Source organism: Larus michahellis, chromosome 9 (assembly GCF_964199755.1).
Source record: "Larus michahellis chromosome 9, bLarMic1.1, whole genome shotgun sequence".
NCBI lineage: Eukaryota > Metazoa > Chordata > Aves > Charadriiformes > Laridae > Larus > Larus michahellis.
Genome location: NC_133904.1, coordinates 20,632,021 through 20,652,370, shown reverse-complemented (window position 1 = coordinate 20,652,370; position 20,350 = coordinate 20,632,021). Strand labels below are relative to the sequence as shown.

The following is a 20,350-nucleotide window of genomic DNA, read 5'->3' as shown; positions in this document are numbered from 1 at the left end:
GGTAATAGGTTGTGGCATAATCTCCCATGAGAAATAGGGAAAGTGAGAAGTGGGAAGTGCTTGGCACATTTAAAACTGGAGTAGCACTAACAAATACGTGGTAGCAAATAAATCAGTGGCGTCACATAAATGTCTCCTGTTGGTGTGCTGCGATGCCGGTATGCCAATCACTTGCAGAAATCCTCGTGCGCGTTTGTCTACACTGCTTATGTGTGTAGCTTGATTACCAAGGAAAATGCACACTTGAAATAACAAAACCTCTCTTTACACTATTTAGTTTTAGGCTGAAGTGAAAATTGATCCGTTCGAAAGGCCCAGGCTCTGTCTGGGGGTGCTGAACCGCTCTGCAGCGCTGGTGGAGCAGGGGAGGAAGAGGAGAAGGTTTGAGAACTGTGGCTGTAAGCCAGGGTGTTCAAATAATATTTTCTGGCTTGTGGCAGGACTGTCGGGGCTCTGCCAGGAGGTGGGTGGGCAGCGCTGCAGGGGAGGCAGCGCTCACTGCAGGCTGGCCCCGCCGTTGCTGGATCCCCGGCCGAGGGTTGCTAAAGGAGGCTGCTTTGGTTGTTGCTTGGAGTTTTTCTGAGTTGGAAGGGAAGGAGAGGAAGTAAAGGAGGAATATGCGAGTGGAACTCAAAAATAACTCTTCAGTTAAGGCACACTTACTGGGCTAACTGGACTAAAACTGACTGCTAGAAATTGTAATTATTAGTTAGCCTGTAGGAAATCGATTATCTGAACTGCTTGGTGAGTTGGGACACAGATTTCCATTCACTTGAGGCTAGTCATTCCTTTGAAGGTAAACCTTTTGTCTGTCTAAAAGTCTACGTGCAATTCGTACTAATTGTGGAAAATGGTTTATTTTTTAATATCTGACTTCCTTGTTTAAACATTTTTTTCTGGAGCCTGGAACAAGTCATTTAAATAGAATAGAGTCGTTTGCTTGAAAGAAACTTAATGGAGAGAAAGTTGCATGATTTAAAAAAAAAAAAAGAGTAAGATACATACTTTTGTGTTTACATATCAATGTCTAATTCTCAGAGGGAAAAATGTTTCTCTTTAAAGCATATTTTATCTTGCTCAATTATATTTCTTAACTGTTCAAGGAAAGATGTTATTGCCAGAGTCAATAAGAGTTTTTTCTATTATAAACTATTTATTTTTTTTTCTGTTATAGCATAATGCATTTTTATGGACTAATAATGAGGATTAATAATGATTATATTTATAGAGCACTTCCCATTTTTTCCCACGTGCCTAGTGCTTGCAGCACTGAAAAAAAAGAATTATTTCTTATTAACTAGTATATCCGTATCATTGATGAAATTAAGATGAGTCAATACAAACAGCTGATAAAGTAACACAAAATTAGCAACTTAAAAGCAGAGAAGAAAAAGATCTTACATGCTTTATTTTAAACAGTAGGAGCTAAAACCAAAATTGTATGAAAAGAAAAAGGTATGAGTAAGTCCTAAAATTCTGGACCTGCTCCAGTAAGAACTCGGTCATTTGCAAACTGTAGGAATAATGGTAGGGTTATTTCTTACACCTTCCTATTCTGCTAAGTGGAAGTTCAAAGGGGACACCTAGAATAAAGAAAAGCTAGGAACACATACAAAACTAGTTTAAGTTGATTCTTTCCATTTATAACCAACAGCATAGTGTAACGAATGCAAAACAAGCTGGAGGTGAATGTCATACCTCAAAGCTAAAAATATTCATTAATTCTGCTGCATTTTGAATAAGCTGCAAGCAGTGGATTAGGCAGAGGGCCCAGGGGGGTAAGAAGTTGGAGTTGCCGAAGTGGTGAACTACACCAGTCATCTAGGTGACATTTTCAAACTTTACCTCTGTGGTTTCCCGTAATTGAAGCACTACCAAAAATCACACCCAGATTTTTAACCTGATTCTTAAACTCCAAGCAATTAATCTGGGGAAGCCACAACAGCTAACCAACTTGTATCCTCAACAGCATCTGTCAGGCAACACTTCTGTCTTCTTAAGATTAAGGATAAAATAAAACATCGACCAGTGATGCTGTCAGACTTTCTTCCAGATCAGCGACTTAACTTGCAGGGTCCGCATTCTGTGAAATACGTAACCAGGTATCCTCAACGTAGGGGTGGGACTCATTTTTTAAAGTGATCTGACTAAGCTACAATAAACAAATCGGGCAACAAGTCTGGAGGTTTTCTCCTTTTGGAGAAGTCTGTAAGAAAGAAGAATTACCTGTCTAGATTCTTTAAATCATATACAGAGCCGTAAGGAACAGCTACAAAGATAACAGCAACAGATAAAGATTAACTTTATTAAAATCCATAGAACAATATGTCATTACAGAGATTATGGTATTCAACTGTATTACCTATATAGTATTTGATATGTATATACAATCTTTGAAAAAGTTAGTACTGAGCATTTCACCTCCTGCTCTAAAGAACACTCTTTCCTGCGCACTGGCAGTAAAATGCTCTTTTTCAGAGGTGTTCAACGTGATAAATACATGTATTTAACGTTTTTCTACATTGACAAAACACGGGACAATTTTCTGTCAGGCGTATCTTTTATGTAGGGATTTCTTTAATTTCTGTTGGTTCTCTTCTGTGTTTGTGTTTATCCAGAACACAGCAGATCAAATAGCATTTCGGGCTGCAGGAGGACTGACTGCCCTGGAAAATGTTCTTCAAGCGGTGACTTCTCCCACCAGTTTGAATGCGGTTTCACGGCTTCCTTTTAAGTAAGTATGATCGTTCCTTCATTTGCCACTTAGAATCACTAGAATATTTATTTCACATCTACTTCTTTACTGCAGCCTGTTCTCATAGTTCAGTGTTGAACTTCAAAGAAAAAAATGGTGCTGTACTGTACGCTGCCATGGAAGGTGAAGGACATTTCCACTCAACCTCTGGTTTTCTAACTTGGTGATTTTATTTCTAGCTATTCTATATTTGAGCGGTAGTATCCCTAACTGTACAAAATGAGAAAAGAGAAAACTGTATTAAACAGAAGAGGAGCTACATATCTTTTGAAGTTAGTCTGTAAAGATCTCTAGTGGGAAGTGGGGGAATTATTTAAAGGGTTGTCATTCACTGGAGTCTGACTGCTTTTAAAATGAAACAGTTGTAAGATACTGCTAGCTGAAAAGGCTTCTACAAACAGGTAAATCAAAATTCTTGTGGATTAAAAGAATTCCTCTTTATAGCACGTGAGAATAGAAGGGTTTGAATATCTAATCCCTAAAAAAAAAGGTGGTGACTAAACAGAATGCCTGCAAAAACTTATAACTCTAAAGCATGCTTTTTTCCCCTAATCTCTAACTGTAATTGTTATCCATTCAAAGGCACAAACGTGCTTTCAGAGCAGAGGTAGGGATGGTTTTAGTACAAGATGAACCAAGCCCAGTATATCCTATTATGTCCCATTGTCATCATCTGTTTGTAGGTATATTTTAATATTGTTGTGAGGGTTTGGATTAAAACTGGCTGTTAATATGTTATGGGACAAGTGTGAAATGCTAAGGAAGAGCACCAAGGGGAAAAAAATTATTTTAATATCTTAACTTTGGTCTTCAAAGAGAATAAAATTGCTACATTCCCACTAAGTCATGCAGAATGCACTTGCTGCAAGTCCAGCCAACTCCAGTGATGAGCAATCCTGACTTGGTCCTATGGTGAGCAGCTCAGCAGCAGCCTTTGGACTCATTAATTTGCAGAAGCTTTAATTTTGACTTATCGTCATCAATGTGGGATAAACTTTGCAAGGGAAAGGGCCGTACTGCATGGCCGCGTAAAGCTTGGCCTAAATTTAGCTTTAAACTCTTCAAATGTGCATCTTCTATACATCTTCAATTTGTGTTCTTTCATTTTAGGAATAGTCTCACATTGGCAACCTTTGTTGAGAAGGTTTGAGAATATTGTGTTTATGTTACTGAAAACATTTTGTTTAAAGTTTGTTAGACAGTATGAGGATGTGTTAGTTTTCAAAGGAGCTTGTGTGCCAGTAAATAAAGCCCCATGTCAGCCACATTTGTGTAACAGAAAAAACATCCAAGGAGATGTATCAGAGGTTCTCCTTCTATGACAGTTACTGTTTTTCATACCTATTTCTGACCAGTGTAACTGGTCTCTCAGATTCCTGAGCCTATTCAGGATTGAATTCTAAAAAGAATTTTTAAGCTTTTCAAAAAATCTTCCAACATTGTTTTATTAACACAAGTTTTCAGCTATCTGTGTTTCCAAAAGAAATATCGAGGCAGAAAAGACATTAATATAAGCTATTCTGACAGCTCTGTATGTTAAAAAATCTACTGAAGAACTTAGCTCCGCTCCTGCGGTACAGCATTTTATTCAGCTTTACAGCAAACGGCAGGCTCCAGGCATCTGGAAGGATTGTAGTTTGGAATCTGTACAGGAGGTTGCATGTAATTTAGCACAGGATCTTGCTTTCTAAAGCTAACTACTCTTGCTGGTTTTTTCTGCAAGAGTCTGCTTGAGTCTGACTTGCGGAGTCCCGAGGCTGCTGGAAGGGTCACAGGGAACTCGGGGTTGCTGCAGGTGACGCCGAGCCTCCTCTGCTGCTGTGTCTGTGGTCTCCTTTCTGGTAGAGAAGAACCCATTCTGAGCAGGAGCTGCAGCCCAACTTTCAGTTCCAGCAGGCGTTCGGAGGCTGGGGCTTTCTGTGAGCGCTTTGAACCAGGCACAAACGTGGCTGGTTTAGAGAAACCATAATGATGCATGTTAGTGTGCTCTCACTGGAAGTATTTAAGAAATTCTTCAAATGTGTTGCTTTAAATACAGAATGTTTGAGTTTCAAAAACAAAGGATAATCATAGAATTTATTTAGTTCTTTAAATGAAGAGAAATCATATCACGCTTCTCCTCATTTAATTTTTGAAATGAGTTTGAAATTATTTTTCGTACTTTTGTGCAAAATACAATTTACATCCTGACTTCTTAATCTTTGAATCTAGCAAAGCAGCCGTTTTCTCTGCTTAAAGACAAAGCAGAGCCCTGTTGAAAGAAGTTGAACTAAGACCTTTAATTAATTGCCCTCCAGTCTTCCCCTAGTCAAATATGCTTTCCTAAGGGACGCTACTGTATTTAAGATTGTTTGTGTGCTCTCGCAATGTTTAACCATTTGTACTCATCTTAAATTGGGAATTTGTCTGTGGTTTTGTGATGAGGATAAGCTATTTACAAGTAGGTGAGGAGATTACACGGGCTATTATCTACATCTCTCTTTCTCCAAAATCCTGGCAGTATGGTGCAGCTCAGAACTTTAATCCCATGTCTACAAGATAAAGCTTTATTATCAAAAGATTTAACAATATGCCTGTTGTTTTGTACTACTGTCCAGATTGGTAGTTAGACCAGCAGGACGGCAAACACTGTGAAAAAGATGTGACATTTATGAGACAGATGATACATTTGGTGTTGGGGTAATTTTTCTCCCCTTCAAATAAATCACTGAAAAAGGAAAAGAGAAAGCAATGGATTATAGTAGGGTTTATGATTGGTGTTAACACACAAATTAGCGTCCAGCTGCGTTATTTCTTAAAGTAGCATTTTGTAATTTTCATGAATTTGTTCGGTTCGCCACAAAATGAGACATATTCATCAGAATTTCATGGGTTTTCAGTGTCTTATGGTATTTTTCTTATGCTTCCACTGAAAAGCAACTGGGAGCTGCACAGCAAAACAATTTAATGATTTAAGATCAAGGCCAGAAGATGAGTCTCATCCGCTGTGTCTTGCATATTTGCTATGGGCAACTCATTTAGCCCCTTTGTGCCAGGACGTGTTACTGGCCTTGCAGATTTTAACAAATCTGCTAACAAATGAGGTTTGTAGGGTTTGTTTAATTAACATTTGTGACATACTTTGAGTTCCTTTGGTGACCAGCACTTTTAAACAGAAATGAGCAGTAGTTGTGTAAGGAACAAAGGAGGACTTTTGTTACAAGTCAAGACATGATTAAAGTAAGTTTTGTTATAATGTATCTTCTCTATTCATACAATTTCTTGCATAATTTATTTAAAGCAAATATTATCAGGGTAAAAAAGCTTGAACCATAATTATATTTATAAAAAGCAGAAAATAGTGCCTGCATGATATTGTGGCATTGATACAAATTACTTCTTTCATTAAGAATATTTTGAGCTGAGAACTGGTTTTGTAGCCTGTTTCTTGTCACTTTTACTCTGTTTAATCTGCGCTGTTAACTGTTCATGCAGTTCTGTAGGATTGCTCACAAAGCTTTCTACGTCAAGTGCAAAACAAGCTTTCTTATTTTCTTGTAAGGATGTTCCCTCTAGAGAAACATGCAGTTAGTGCAAGGACATAAAGATACTCTAAAGCGAATGGCCTCTTTGCAAGCTCAACACCTGAAGCCTGCAGCATCTGACTCTTTCCATGATTTATTCTTGCTGTCTGTCTCTGAGCTCAAGAATAAAGCGATATTGCCCTCCTGTGCAATTTAGGAACAAGTTCTGTTGTCGATAGGAGCCCTGTGAACTCTTAGGAAACTTTTGGATTGAGAGCCAGATCTCGCAATGAAACAATTGATAAGCCAGGGACTGGAGAATCTCTGTAGAAGGCTTTCAGATTCCATCACACCTCTAAATGTTGGGGTAAATTAATTATTTGATTGTCACTTGCCATGCAGTAGTTCATTCATAAGTATACTAAATGTCAGAGTGAAACTCCAGTCTGGTTTTGGAAGTCTCTTGAAGGAGAACTGATGCTGAGTTTTGTGTTCTCTCTATTAATTGTGACTATACTTCAGCTGGAGCCCTCTTTTTTAAATCAGACATCCTTAGATAATGTAAAAAATACAGACAAAACAGTAATTGATGACGAATCTTTGAGGGTTCCTAGTTGCGTAATAGGCCCTGTGAGTGAAGGATAAGGGCCTATATAGTCTGCAAGACTTAAAATTGGTATTTTTACCTCAAAATAAATGTTTTGTTGTTGTTCTTTCATTTCGTATTCTTGCCTCGGTGGTTTTTTAACCATTCCACAATACAGCCATTCTGTGCACCGTTTTTCAGTAACAGCTCACCTCCCGCTTCTTCTAAACTCAGCTTTTAAATACCCATACTGATGGCTTGCTTTCCCTATCAGAGTGCTGCAGAAGATGCAAACTGGCTAAAAACGAGCACTTCACTACTGAATTAACAAATCCTAAATTTGGTAATGTTTAGTTTTGTATTATTTCACTGCCAAATTCAGCTTTTTGGGTTATTTCCTTCATTGATAATCAAAGTACATTCATTTATAATCTTCAGAAGTTGAAAGTAATGTGAAAAAGCTTTACACTTGGAACAGGTTAATTATTATAAGTTGGGGATGCTCTGAGATTGATAAAGCAAGAGTTGTGAGTTCTCGCCTCCACATCCCGGTGCATTATGGTGGATTGGTTTTACGTGGTTGGATACTGTTGCTGCCTCAGTATTTTGAATAAAAGTTACAGTTTGTCAACTTGTTTATATCAGGCAAATTGAGGAAAGTGAAAATGTGCTAGCATAAAAGAAAGTCACGTACATACATATAAACTGTTGAGATCTAGCTTGAAGATGTTGATTAAAATGAATCCTCTTCCTATTGCTTTGTACTCATGTAAAATAGATGTAATGTACAGATGCATATTTTTGTCTAGTTTCAAGAGAGATTTCGTTTTTGGATCAAAGTATGTGTACCATAATGAGTGTTTTTATAATTGGATTTACTCTAGAGGAAAGCCTTACATCAGAGGGTAGACTTATTCTGTGGTTTGAGTACACATGCTGTCTAACACAGCTTTAAAGCTGATTTGCGGGTGTGATACAAAGTTTAGAGCAACATCAGTAATCAATAAACAGCTGCTTTACATGACTCTCATTCTTTATTATTTCAACGGATTTTGATATCTCTTGAGATAAAAGTTTTGGAATTAAGAGCAGTTAGAGCTTCCAACAGGGGGAAAAAACAGTAAGAAATGTATTGAGTTTTTCATCCCGGAGAGTTTAACTGGTGGTTAAATAAAGTTCTGGCTTGAGATTCGCAGCGCTGCACTTGTCTCAGAGGCCTTGTGCAGAAATGGTGACAGTTGACAGCTGTTGTTCCCTTAATAAGATTAAAGTAAAGAAATTAGTTGTGCTGTCTTTAATCTGCCATTTAACACTGCGAACCACCTGGGGACGGCTTCTGTGCTGACACTTCCAATTTTGAATTAAAAAAAAAAATTGTGGAACTGAATCATAGTTCAGAGCGTGCCATGATTAGAACGGCATTTAGTATTTAAACAAACTGTATTTAGCAAACCTATGTTTGCTAACTCTATTGTTGTGAAAAATTAATTTGACATCCATTTGCTTACACCCCCTTTTCAAATGCATTATTTGAGTCTCTGAAAACGCAAGTACTTCTTCTCACATGAGGTTCTGTTGGGAAAAACAAAAGCGTGATGTGTTATCACAATAGAATTTGTTCTGTATACGAAGTGGGAAGTTTTTCTGTTTTCAAAAGTAAAATAAATGATCCTCTCAGGAACTGGGAATCACATATATCAAAAAACATTATTGCAGTGAACTAACTAAATCACCTCAGAAACTCTGAAAGTCTGACAAAATTATAACTTAACGTACCAAGATCATGTTTGACACTTTGGGTAAATTATAATGTTTATATTTAAATATAATTAATCTTTATTTTAGAATAGCTGATAAAATGACAGATGCTGATTTAAAGCATCTTCTTCTCAACTGAAAATAGAAACTACCAATATAGTTTCATATCTCTCTCTCCTTATAAACACACCTCCACAGGGGAATAATCTGCCATGAAAAGTAAAAGTAGGTGCCTAATAAAAATATTTTTCAGCATTACTGAGGAAAGTGAAATAAATACCTTTATATAGTCAGGATAGGAAAAGAGAATGCTGTTGCAAGGCAGGTTTTAAAAAATGCACGTGAAGCATGCTGCTTGCGTTTTGTATAGGTGTTATCCTTGAAGGGTGAAAATTAACAATGATTTAATATTGTTTTCATATCATGTGAACTGCAGATTGAAACTGATTTAATTAGACAGTAGAGTAAAATTAATTACCAGTACAGTAAAATTAATATAACTGGCAATATGGTGGTACTCAGGATATTAACAAAGGAAAAGTATAAACGCTCTTTATGTTTTTACAGATCAAACCAAGCAAGTTCACACTTACTTTTTTAAATTCAAAATCATTTATCCAGCTGAAGAAAAGACAATCCAGAAATACCAATTAAAAAACTTTAAATTTTTTGGCCTCTGAGCGTTCCCAGCCTTTCTTGGCTTGAGAAATACAATGTATGTTGATAAGATGCTTCCATTTCAGCTCCGGCGAGCTGTGCTAAGTAATCACAAGCCACAGCAATGAACACAGCAATGGGTAAAGCGGTCTTCCTTAGTATGTAAATAACTTTGTTGTTTCAAAAAGTATTTTAGGAGAAAAGTAAAGGGTAAAACTCAGCTCTCTCTTTGTAAGTATGTTGAATTAGTCCGCAGCTTGTTATGTTAAATACCAGCTTTGATGATTTCTGTACGATAACTTGTTTGTTGCAGTCCCACTTTTGTATGACCTTTTGGCAGTGCTCACAATTTGTTTTCTTCTATGGAGCTTATTTGAACTTAGTCACATTTTTTCACATGTTAAAAAAACCCCAACAAAGTAAAAGTTCTTTTCCTTTTGGTTTACTTCAGACAAACAACTTGAATTTCTAGCCATCTTTATTTATTATTGTATATATATTTATGATGCCTTTGTGTTACGTGTCTGTGTGCATATTTGTGTAGTAACAGAGATAGCTTTTGTAGTAAGCAAAGTTCAAGAAATGAATTTTGTGTTTATTCTGAAATAGTATTATCTGCGGTCAGATTTATCTTCTCTGTGAGTATATTCTATGGGACTGGTCCCAGCTTCCCTGCAAATCCTGTTTTGAGAAGGACACTTTAATTGGAGCAGATGGAAATTACTGCACATGATGCAAAGAATAATTGGGCGTGTTTTGTACGTCTGGAGCTTTCTGTGACTCGTGTTTTTGATTTTCTGTTCCTGCTGTTGCAAACCTGTTACCTCTTCCCGCCAGCCATAGGTCTAGGTCAATGGATGCTATTGTCGCTGGAACCAGCACTGAAAGGCTCTGTACAGAAGTGGTTCACAACATGACAGTAGAAATTTTTGGACAGGAATTTCACCTGCTCAGTTTTTCTTGCTCTGTACAAATGACTCAGTCCTCTCCCTTCCCTGCGTTAGCTCACAGGCGCTGCACAATAGCCTCTCGCTAAAGCTGGCCCTGGTGTACTCTGAATTACTTTATACAGGTGTTTGTTTTCTTGAAGGTTGTGCTAGGAAAGAGACCCTATATACCCGACTTGCTTGTGTGATATAAGCTACAAAAAAAGAATATTACGTATCTAAAGTATGAAATTAGCTGATATTCTGTGTAAGTTTTGTTATGCCTTCCTAGTATAGCTGTAATTTGTAGCAGGTTAATATCACAAGGAAAGCTCAGGCTTTGCAAGAATGCATTGTCCAGTGCATGCTATTTGGATGTAAACCAAGTTCTGAATATGGAAGAGTCTAACAGCCATACAGTGCATGACTTCTGATAAATATGGCTTTACTGTCTTGAATTTTTTAATGATTTAATTGATTTAATATAAATTTTTAGTTCTGCTTGGAATCCCAAGTTTAAGGAAATGAATGTGAATTGCTGAAAGGTTATTTTGTGATGTGCTTCCATTTATTTGCTTTTAATTCACCGAAGAAAAAGAGTATCAGTCTTATTTTTCTTTTTCTTCCCTTCTGATTTTTTTTAGGTCACTCTGCAGTGCAGTAAACGCTTACAGCCTCACCTGCAATAATTGCGCAGAAAACTGCACCTATGTTCTTTTTAGTAATAAGATCACTTTTCTAATGGACCTGTTGATACACCAGTTTACGGTATGTAAAATACCTGTTTTAATTTAGCAATTTTTATATGCCTCACAAATATATTAGAGTATTTAGAGTGTGAGAACACCAGGGAGATATAAGAGAATAAAGGCTCCAAAGAGTAAGATTCTTTTGTTGTATGTGTTTGGTATCTGTATCTGCTGTACTTACATACAAATGTCTATACTTGCTTCTGCTATGCTTTTACAAAAGCATACGTACCAGGAACTCTCTCATGAGTGGACAGCGTTCTATCTTTAACGTTTTCTGTGGTTTTCTTCTTTAATTCACCCTATAGTAATATTTAAAGTACAGAATATTATGAGTAGTCTATATGTGTGTTGTTCTTAATATCGGAAATGTACATCAGGTCAGTATGTTACTGTAGTTTGATTTGCTGAAGTGCTTAAATAGCAGGACTCTTCAACTGCGAAAGTTTTAATTTTCTAATGTTTCATTTAATTTGAAATGTCATTAAATATTTTATTTGAAAACTCATTTTTAATTCATAGTGACCTGCTCATCATAAGATATTTAGTCTTGGTTTTCTACTTATAAATTGTGTGTATGTATTTTCATGAGCCAAGCAGTTTGTTAATTGAAAAGTTATGTACATACTTTAAATAATTTAAATGACGCTGTTAGAATCAACAAGCCATAGGACTGTTGATGAACACTTTAAAAAGATAGTCCGAAGGTCCTTGACACAAAGAAAACCCAAATGCAACCTGCGCGTTCTCCTCTAAGTAGCTGCCAGTTCATTGTTTTTCACTAGATCTTTCCAAGAGGATTCCAGGTATTAGATTTCAAATATACTTAGTGAAAGGTACATGTATTGTGCCGGGCCAGTCACAACACTGCTGGCTCTCTGCAGAGCCAGCCGGAGCACAGGCTCCGGCGGTAATTACACTAGAGATGAAATCCTTCAGCACTTTACAAGTGACAAGATTCGTTCCAATGCCAAACACCTTCCCTTTTCGCAGAGCGGCACTGTGCAAACGACCTGCGCTTTCCCAAAGAAATACAGAGGGTGTTTCTTAGGAAATGTTGGCCACCTAGAGATCAGAGATACTGCATAAGAAAACTTCACTACACTTAGAGCTGTTTTCAGTCCCTTGCCAAATACTACCCTTGAATTGCAGCAAAAGTGTAATTAAAGCTTAATGCTTCCCATGATCCACAGTGGACTTTTCTTTCCTATGCATAAAGTCTCTTATGTTCTCTTCAGGCAAAATTGGCCCTTAAACTAGGATATCCTCGTAGCTCCATGAAGTACATATTTAAGTACAAAAAAATAAACAGAGTGTTGCTTTTCTAACCCTGATTTTTCAATCCTGAAAATATAATTAATCTGGTCAAGTTTGAATTTTTTACAAAAAAGAAACGGACAAATGGAGAACACGTTTTTTAATTGGATCAGGCTCTGAATACCAAAATATTAAAAGACACCCCTCCAAAGAATTTAACTCCCTGCAGTATTCCTAGTTTGGGGATCTGTATGATGCTGCCTTTGCCTGTGTCATGCGTATTCCCACTTACTGTTGGAAAATAAATCCCAAGTAATACCAGAAGTAATAAATGAGAACATGTATTTGCAAGGTTTTAAAAAATTGTTAAACAAGTATGCCAATATTTGCTGAATACAGGAACAGAAAGAATCCAGTTTTGAGAAACCTTTAAGTATGTTCTTACATACAGCAAGTATGAACCTTACTTCCGAACAATTTAATGTGGTTTTAGTTTTGTTTTTATTCATCAAAATCAAATGCAATTTCAACCTCACTTTTCTGAAAACTCAGAACTATACATTTTAAAAACAAAATTTAAAACAGTCTCTCCTCATTGGTGACAAAATGCTCATTTTTCTTTACATAGGTGTAACATTTTTCTCCTCAAAATATTACTTGAAGAATTATATAAAAAAAATAAATTTCTCCAATGAAAGTTTGGGTACCAATGGGAAATGGTAGAATAACAAATGTAGTGTGTTTCTTATTTTTTGTGACATCAAGCCTGCCCAAGTTAATTATTAAAAGTGACTTTCCTGTATCTCATACCCAAACAAACTGGTAGGAAACCTTCTGTAGACTTTACGTACCGTTTTCCTTTCCAGAGCCTCCTTACAGCTCAGGCAGTGCCTAAGTCAGTGTCTGTTGAGGTCAGTAGTAGCCTGGCTCCTGCTTTCAGTGGTCAGTGGATCAAACCTTCCCATCTGCAGTCGTAGATCTTGTGTGCTCCTCTTGTAACTTCATTTATCTACAGACTGCTAGCTCTGCTCTTCTTTGGCTCCTGTACCTAGAGGATAGTTGTGAAATAATGAACACTTTTCTAATCGTATATTTTGGAAGGTTTCGTGCTGAAAGAAACAATCACATGGAGCTGTAAACGTGTAAGGATAGCTTTTTATTTTGCTTGGGGGTTTTTTTCCTAGTCAAGTGACAGCTGTCATGTATTTTTCCATGAAGGTATCTGAAAAAGCCATGTATATAAACCATACATATCTGTGCCTGCATTTGTAAATAATTTTATCTGTTTAGTAAACAGATTGGGGGTTTGGGTGGTTTTTTGGGTATGAAATCCTTTTATGATTTCATGATAAGAAAAGCATGACAGTTTGTTTTCCAACTATGTGTTCTCAGATAGATCAAAGGGTAATTTCAAAAAGCTTTTGAGGATAACAAGCTGGACAAGATCACCTTGCCCAGTAAAAACTCTTAGAAGGTTTTGTTCATTCATTGTGATCTTTTCCGTCGTGGTATACCTGCTGTCACCAGTTAAGCATAATGCAAATCAATACTCATTAAGAAGTAGATATTAAGACATTTTTGTTGTTATATTTCTTTGTTCACATAAATATGCAAAATTACATGGATTCTTTCGTGCTTCATTTTCAATTGCATGCAACATAGAATTGCAAATGACTAGCTTAAGGTAGTCACTGCTATGCACTTTATTTATTCATGTGCCTTATTGCTAATATCCTCCACATGCAATAAAAATTTTAAGCTGTTTTTCTTTCTGTTTAAGATTAATTGCCAAAGGCTAAAATCAGATTTTTTTTTTTTCCTTTGAGTAGATAATTTTAGGTAAACCTGCAACATATATGCTTGATTTCAGAATTGAAAAGCCAAAAAAAAAAAAGACAGAAAAGTCTTGCCCCTCTCTCCCCAGCAGTCTGACTTGCCAGAGTTGGTTGCCATTTATAGCTCTGGTTGAAATTTTGAAAAATTCAAACTGGATCACTATGATTTATTTTAAGGCAATCTTTAAATGCGTAGTATCTGAAAAATCTAAATAAAACATCATGAGTGAACATGAAAACATCTGAAATGAACGTTGCAATGTAAACGGAGATCAAATAAATGCAGAGATCAAAAGTGAGTTGCTCATTACATTTTTCTTCTCCGAAATACAGTGCTTAAATCTGGACTGCATTGTAAGTAAACGGCCTATGAAATTTTACTCATGAAGTGCAATCACTTTGATTGAGTTTAAGTTAATCTGTCTATCTAGTCACAGTGAAGTGATTTTTCTCCACTATTTCTTTACTGGCACGTACTGCCATTTAATTTGTGTGCTTCAAAATGACATTATACGTCCTATTGGAGTTGGTACTTTCTTAACCATTTGTAGTCAGTTTTTGAATCTTCCGTACTGCGACAAGTAAGGCAGCTTCGTGTTTGTTTGCAGTGATTATGACAAGTGTAAAATCAAAGGCATGTCCGTGCTTGTCGGCTGTTGTGGTGCATTTTGAAATGACGTTCTGTCTCCATGGCCTTCAGCGCTTGTGGCACTGACACTGCCCCAGTCCCTCATAACGAGACGGGTGGGGGGCAGTTCTACCTTCCAGGTCACTGGGACATCTGAAAAAATCTGCTCTCCTTCTGGTTTCGATTCTAGTTGGAGACCTGAGGACCAGCATCTGGAAGTATCGAGGTTGGCAAAAAAGTTCCTCGGGTAGATGTCAGGCTCTGTGGATCGGGTCATTTTAATGCCCTTCAGTCAGTGTTGGCAACGTAAAAAAAGCGCAAAAACTTTTTCTTCCTTTTTAATAATGTAACTTTTAAAAGACCAAAAACTTATATTTTGCCTGTTTGCTTCAGTAGGAAGCCAGTGTGTTAATCCTGTAGTAAATCTTGAAAGTAGAGCTGGGATCTGTAATAATGGGAGAAATAATGACTTACTGCAGTATAATAATGACTTACTAAAGTATTTAAGGGTAGGGAATTTAAAAAGTGGAACCTTCTGCACCATCTCAAGCCCATAGGCTTCCCAGGCCATTTCCATTTCTTTAGTTCACTAGTTACTATGTAGAAAGTCTGACACCTGATAGATACTATTTTGAAAGTATATGTTTTCCAGAGCGTTTTTGAAGCAAGCCCAATGACTTTCATGTGCAAGAAGCACAAAATCACCACTGTTAGCAGGAGAAGAATACAACATAAGTGACCAAAATACAGAAATTGGGTGCTTCAAAAGGTTTTCTGTTTAGGTTTAGCAGCTCTATATTTAACGGTTTTTACGGCTGTGAAGGATTATGCTTTTTACAAGACAAATGAAAACATAAATGAGTTTTCGATAATAAAGCTCTATGTTTCTAACTGGAAACTGTATTTTTTTTTTTTTTGTTAGCACAAAAATAAAGTGCTGTGATATGCAGAGGTGCGTTTGGTGACATGAGTCAGAATGGAGTAACATTTTCAGCTACTTCAAATGTGTGCCTGAGTGCTTTACTGGATTGGGGCCATATTGTTCAGCATCTTGCAGGATTAAGTCCTAGATGCTGGGCAGAGCTGAAGAGCTTATGGCAGCTCTGCACAAGCAAGGGAATCCCTACACAAGGGGAATTCTCTGCTGAAGGGCTGAACATTTGTATGGAGACTCCACCAGAGCTGAGTCTGGTCATCAGTGTTCGGTTTCAAGAACTGATTTAAGAAAAATAGGAGTCTTGATTAGGCCCATAGGCAGTCGTCATAAATGCTGAAATAGCCTTGAGATGTTGGATGTGTCAAATAATTGAACAACAGGTACATTTTTCCTGTTTTTCCTTTATGATTTAGAAATGTTTTATACCAATTACTTGACAAATCAGTTTAAGTGACTTGTAGATTTGTGTCAGTTAAACTGTTAAACCTATTAAGCCTCAGAAATAAAAACATGGAATGCTTTAACATTTACTCATCCAAAGCCCATGTTCAACAAACACAGTTTCTCTGAATATCATTAACTCCTTGTGTAATCAACACAAAGAAACCAGAGCTTGAAAGCTTTCATAATTACACCATTAAATCTTAAGATTTCCTACCCCCTTGCTTGATATAATAATCAACAAGCGAAGTAACACATCACTTCTGCAAGCACCCTAATTAATTTTGAACATAAATCTCAACACATTTTCACACTATCCCATTAATTACTTCTTCAGTAAAAGAGCTGATCTTTGTTCATATAAATGGAAAATATTAAAGGTAGGAATTATGTTCAAATTTACCCAGTTTCTGTAAAACAGTATTTCCTTCTATCTCCTCTTTCACATACACAGTATAAAAACCATATTTGTTCTCACTTTATATTAATACATGCACACTTTCTCCAAAAATCGAATGTGAAAAATCAGCTCTGGAATAAATGATTGTATTAAGAGTGCCAGATCTGTTTATTTTACAAATTGGAAAGAACAGTTTTAATTAAAGCGTGAACTTGTGTAGCGAAGGGCTATATACTTAGAAAATAGAGTTCTCATGTGCATTCAACTAGAATACAAAAGTAGACATTATCTGTTTATAGAACCGTTCACTACAGGAAATGGAAGGCTCTTCTGCAAAATATGATTAAATCTTTTAAGAAATAAGTTATATGTAATTTTTTTTCTTTGGTGAAAAAGCAGTGAGTAGCATTTGTTACCAATTTTTAAAACTTGGTGTTCCTAGTAGAAAGTCCACACATTTAAATTGATTTATACGTTGCAAAGCTTAATCCATCTATTTCGGTAGGCAATTAGAATCATTAGGCATGAATTATTTTAGTCAACAGAAGTTACTGGAGCAACATAATATTATTTTTCCTATTGAACTTGAATAAGCAGCTAAAGACGTCTCACTTGCTCACTTGGCTCGTCACCAGAAACAGACTATTACAATGAGTTTTAAGTACCAACACAAGGCTCAGAGCTAATGAATAATAAAGAAATGTGCATGTTGTTCTTTGTCACCAAGTGTTACCAAATCCCTCCTGGTACCTATACAGGGAGGAATGATTTTCTGTGGCCCCCCTTTCATGTAGATGGTTTTAACCTGGAATGAAAATAAAATTTCAGCCAGTATTGATTATTAATTACAGTGTTGAAAGCCTCAAGCTGTTTCATCAAGTCGGTTCCACGGAGATCTGTGGGTAGGGGGAGTCCAGCAGCGTTCAGCCCAGTGAATGTACGCGGGAGCCCCGAGTCTTGGTTGGTGCATCTGTCTGCCAGTATTCTGCCTGTAGAACTGCAGGACTTCCACACACATTTCACTCACTGTTTGATCATTATAGGGCACCATTTTCAGCTGATTTAAATTATCTTGGACTGCAAAAATGAAAAAAGAAAGTAAACTGAAAAATTTTTAAAAAAATATACTCTCCGTGAGAATATCCTTCCAGATCTGTGTCCTGCGTGTAGATTTGCCTTCAGATTTAGGTGTTGTACATCTCAACTTCAGTGTCTTTTTAAGGAGGGGGCTCTATTTTAATGATTTAGAAAAATGCAATTCCATTCCTCTGAGGTCTGTTGAGAGAGAACTGCAGGTTGTGTTTCAGACGTGACTGACAGGTGACTGACATCTGATGGACAAGTGCGATGGTCATCAGGTGATGTTTTGTATTGAGATGCTCAGGTCTTATTCATGGGACAGGTTTTTCCTGGTCTCCTTAATAGTTAAAATACAAAGGTATCTGTAAAAGCGCTCGGACTTTCCCAGTGCCTAATTTGAGATTTGTGGGTGGACAGCATTTCCCAATGCATCTTTTAGAACTGTATTATTCATGTCATCCTTTATGATGTTCCAGTATGGCAGGTTGTGCCCTAGAATTTGTGCAATTTTTCTGTCTTCTCAGATAGTTCCTTCGTTGTTTTTTGAGTTGGTCTGTTTGAGGGGTTTTTTTTGGAGGCGGGGCAGGGGTTAGATTCTTCACATCATATTTAGTCAGGATGGGGCGAGGTTATGTGCCTCTTTCCCTCCCTGGCAGAAATTTCTACTTCAGCGGCCGTTGATTTTTTACAAAATCAGGACTCTCTCTGTTTTTGTAGACTTTGGAAGATTTAGAAGTTCTCTTTCTATTTGAAAAAAGATGGATAAGAGAAATGTGAATCAAAGAAAGATTTGGAGCCGTGCCTTAAGGGTCTTCTTGCCTTTGAGGAGTACTTAGCTCTGTGAAATACTTAGCTACTTTGGGTTAGCTTCAGTAGTAAACTGCTCGACTGAGAAGTGGTTTTCCAAAGTCAAGTAGGGGAATACCATCCAACAGTAAATGCTATTCCTTCCACAGAAAATAGCTCTCTCTTCTGTATAACTGGACGCTTTGTGTATCCGAGACATTCAGTAGATCTTCATGGTAACATGTTGTAGTAGTCAATATGAACCATCTCAGTAGGTCGTTTAAGTGAAGTCAAGTTTAAAAAATAATTAATTGGTTTTGCTAGTGACTCATCAAAAATCTTGTGTATGCATAAGGACAGCAGAATCATACTAATGAAATACTCTGCTGCTATAAGGCTTCCTTTAGTTCTCATACACTAAGCGCTGTTTTGACTTGATTTATTCTGTTTCAGCTTGTATTATCTGCATAAGGGGTATAGGCCTTTTCTTGTACCTGAAATGCTTTAATGTCCATCAGTACTGCTAGAATATGCTACTTTATTATTATTTTGATGTACTCATATGCAAATTTCTAGAGCTTTTCTACAAACCTCGTTTTATTTTTTTTTTACTGAATTCTGGTTGTTTTCTCTTTTTTTATTTTTTTCTTTACTTAGGTTAGTGTTCCAGATGACCATAATGCTACTTCAGGCAGAAGTGCAAATAAGCAGGTATTTGAAGATTTAACAACAGGACTTCTGAGGATAACTGCTGTGATTTTCAGATGTCTAATCTCCAGGTTCCCCGATGGAAACAACCACTCTGCTGCACTGAAGATACTACAGGAAGTGAAAAGTAAATCCTCGCAAGTGGAAGCCTTCAACAGCAGAGTCCAAGACCTGATCAGGTTAAAAAAAAATAGTGAAACTTCTGTAAACTTCTTCACTACTGAGAAAGAAATTTGCAATGATTTAAGAAGGAACAAACTACTTTAACTCTTAACTTAGTAAGAGTAGTTTGTGTCCATAGTCAAGAAGACTTTTGAAACGCTGTATTCTCAAACAAAAATGTTCTTCAAAAATATGCAGATGCAGAAATACAGAAAACCATGTGTCTTTTAATTTTGGACTTGGTTTTTTTGTGTTCTTTCCATCACTTTCTTCTCCTAATTACCTAGGAGTCAGCTCCCATATTTTCAGGGACAGGGAACTGCTGGAGAGGGTGCAGCAGAGAGCTACCAAGATGATTAGAGGACTGGAACACCTCTCTTGTGAAGAAAGGCTGAGGGATTTGGGTCTTTTCAGTCTGGAAAAAAGACGACTGAGGGGGGATCTTATAAATACTTAAAGGGTGGGTGTCAGGAGGATGGGGCCAGGCTCTTTTCAGTGGTGCCCAGCGACAGGACAAGAGGTAACAGGCACAAACTTGAGCATAGGAAGTTCCACCTAAACATGAGGAGGAACTTCTTTCCTGTGACGGTGTCAGAGCCCTGGCACAGGCTCCCCAGAGAGGTGGTGGAGTCTCTGTCTCTGGAGACATTCCAAACCCGCCTGGATGCATTCCTGTGTGTAACCTACTCTGGGTGACCCTGCTCCAGCAGGGGGTTGGACTGGATGATCTCCAGAGGTCTCTTCCAACCCTATGATTCTATGATTATTTACTGTCAGTTCTCTACGCTAACTGTGTATGCTCATCGCCAGCATGGTCCTGCATATCATAAATGCATTCATATAAGCTCACCGTAAAATACGTACTTCCTATTATAAACGTTACCCAGTAATTCCTATAATCTGATTTCAGCTTTTATAATGCAGCTGTATTTTAATGGCCATCTTATTTTCTAAGTATGTTTCTTGAGCAAAATTTCAATCAAAATAACTTAGTGGTTTGTAACAGATTAAAAGAGAATACATTGTTTTGCTCATTTTTACTTGAAACTTGCTAATTCTCTGGTAAAAACACTTGAAGCTAGGTATATTAATATATATTTATATATATTAATATATATAAAAGTAATATATATCCAACAATATATTAGACTTGGTAAAAGTGTATAGTTTCACTAGTAAAAT

At 37.0% G+C, this 20,350-nt stretch overlaps 1 protein-coding gene across 6 annotated transcripts in view; it reads left to right on the top strand.

The window, feature by feature from the left end:
* Positions 1 to 20,350, top strand: part of SCAPER (S-phase cyclin A associated protein in the ER) — a 164,389-nt gene that overhangs the window by 105,234 nt on the left and 38,805 nt on the right. For all 6 annotated transcript variants that reach the window (XR_012588928.1, XM_074599600.1, XM_074599598.1 and 3 more), the window contains 3 exons: positions 2,619 to 2,734; positions 10,830 to 10,953; positions 18,956 to 19,185. Coding sequence is in view for 5 of the 6 variants with exons in the window: in XM_074599600.1 (XP_074455701.1) it covers positions 2,619 to 2,734; positions 10,830 to 10,953; positions 18,956 to 19,185 (470 nt within the window). In the remaining variant the exon portion in view is untranslated. The remainder of the gene's footprint in view (positions 1 to 2,618; positions 2,735 to 10,829; positions 10,954 to 18,955; positions 19,186 to 20,350) is intronic.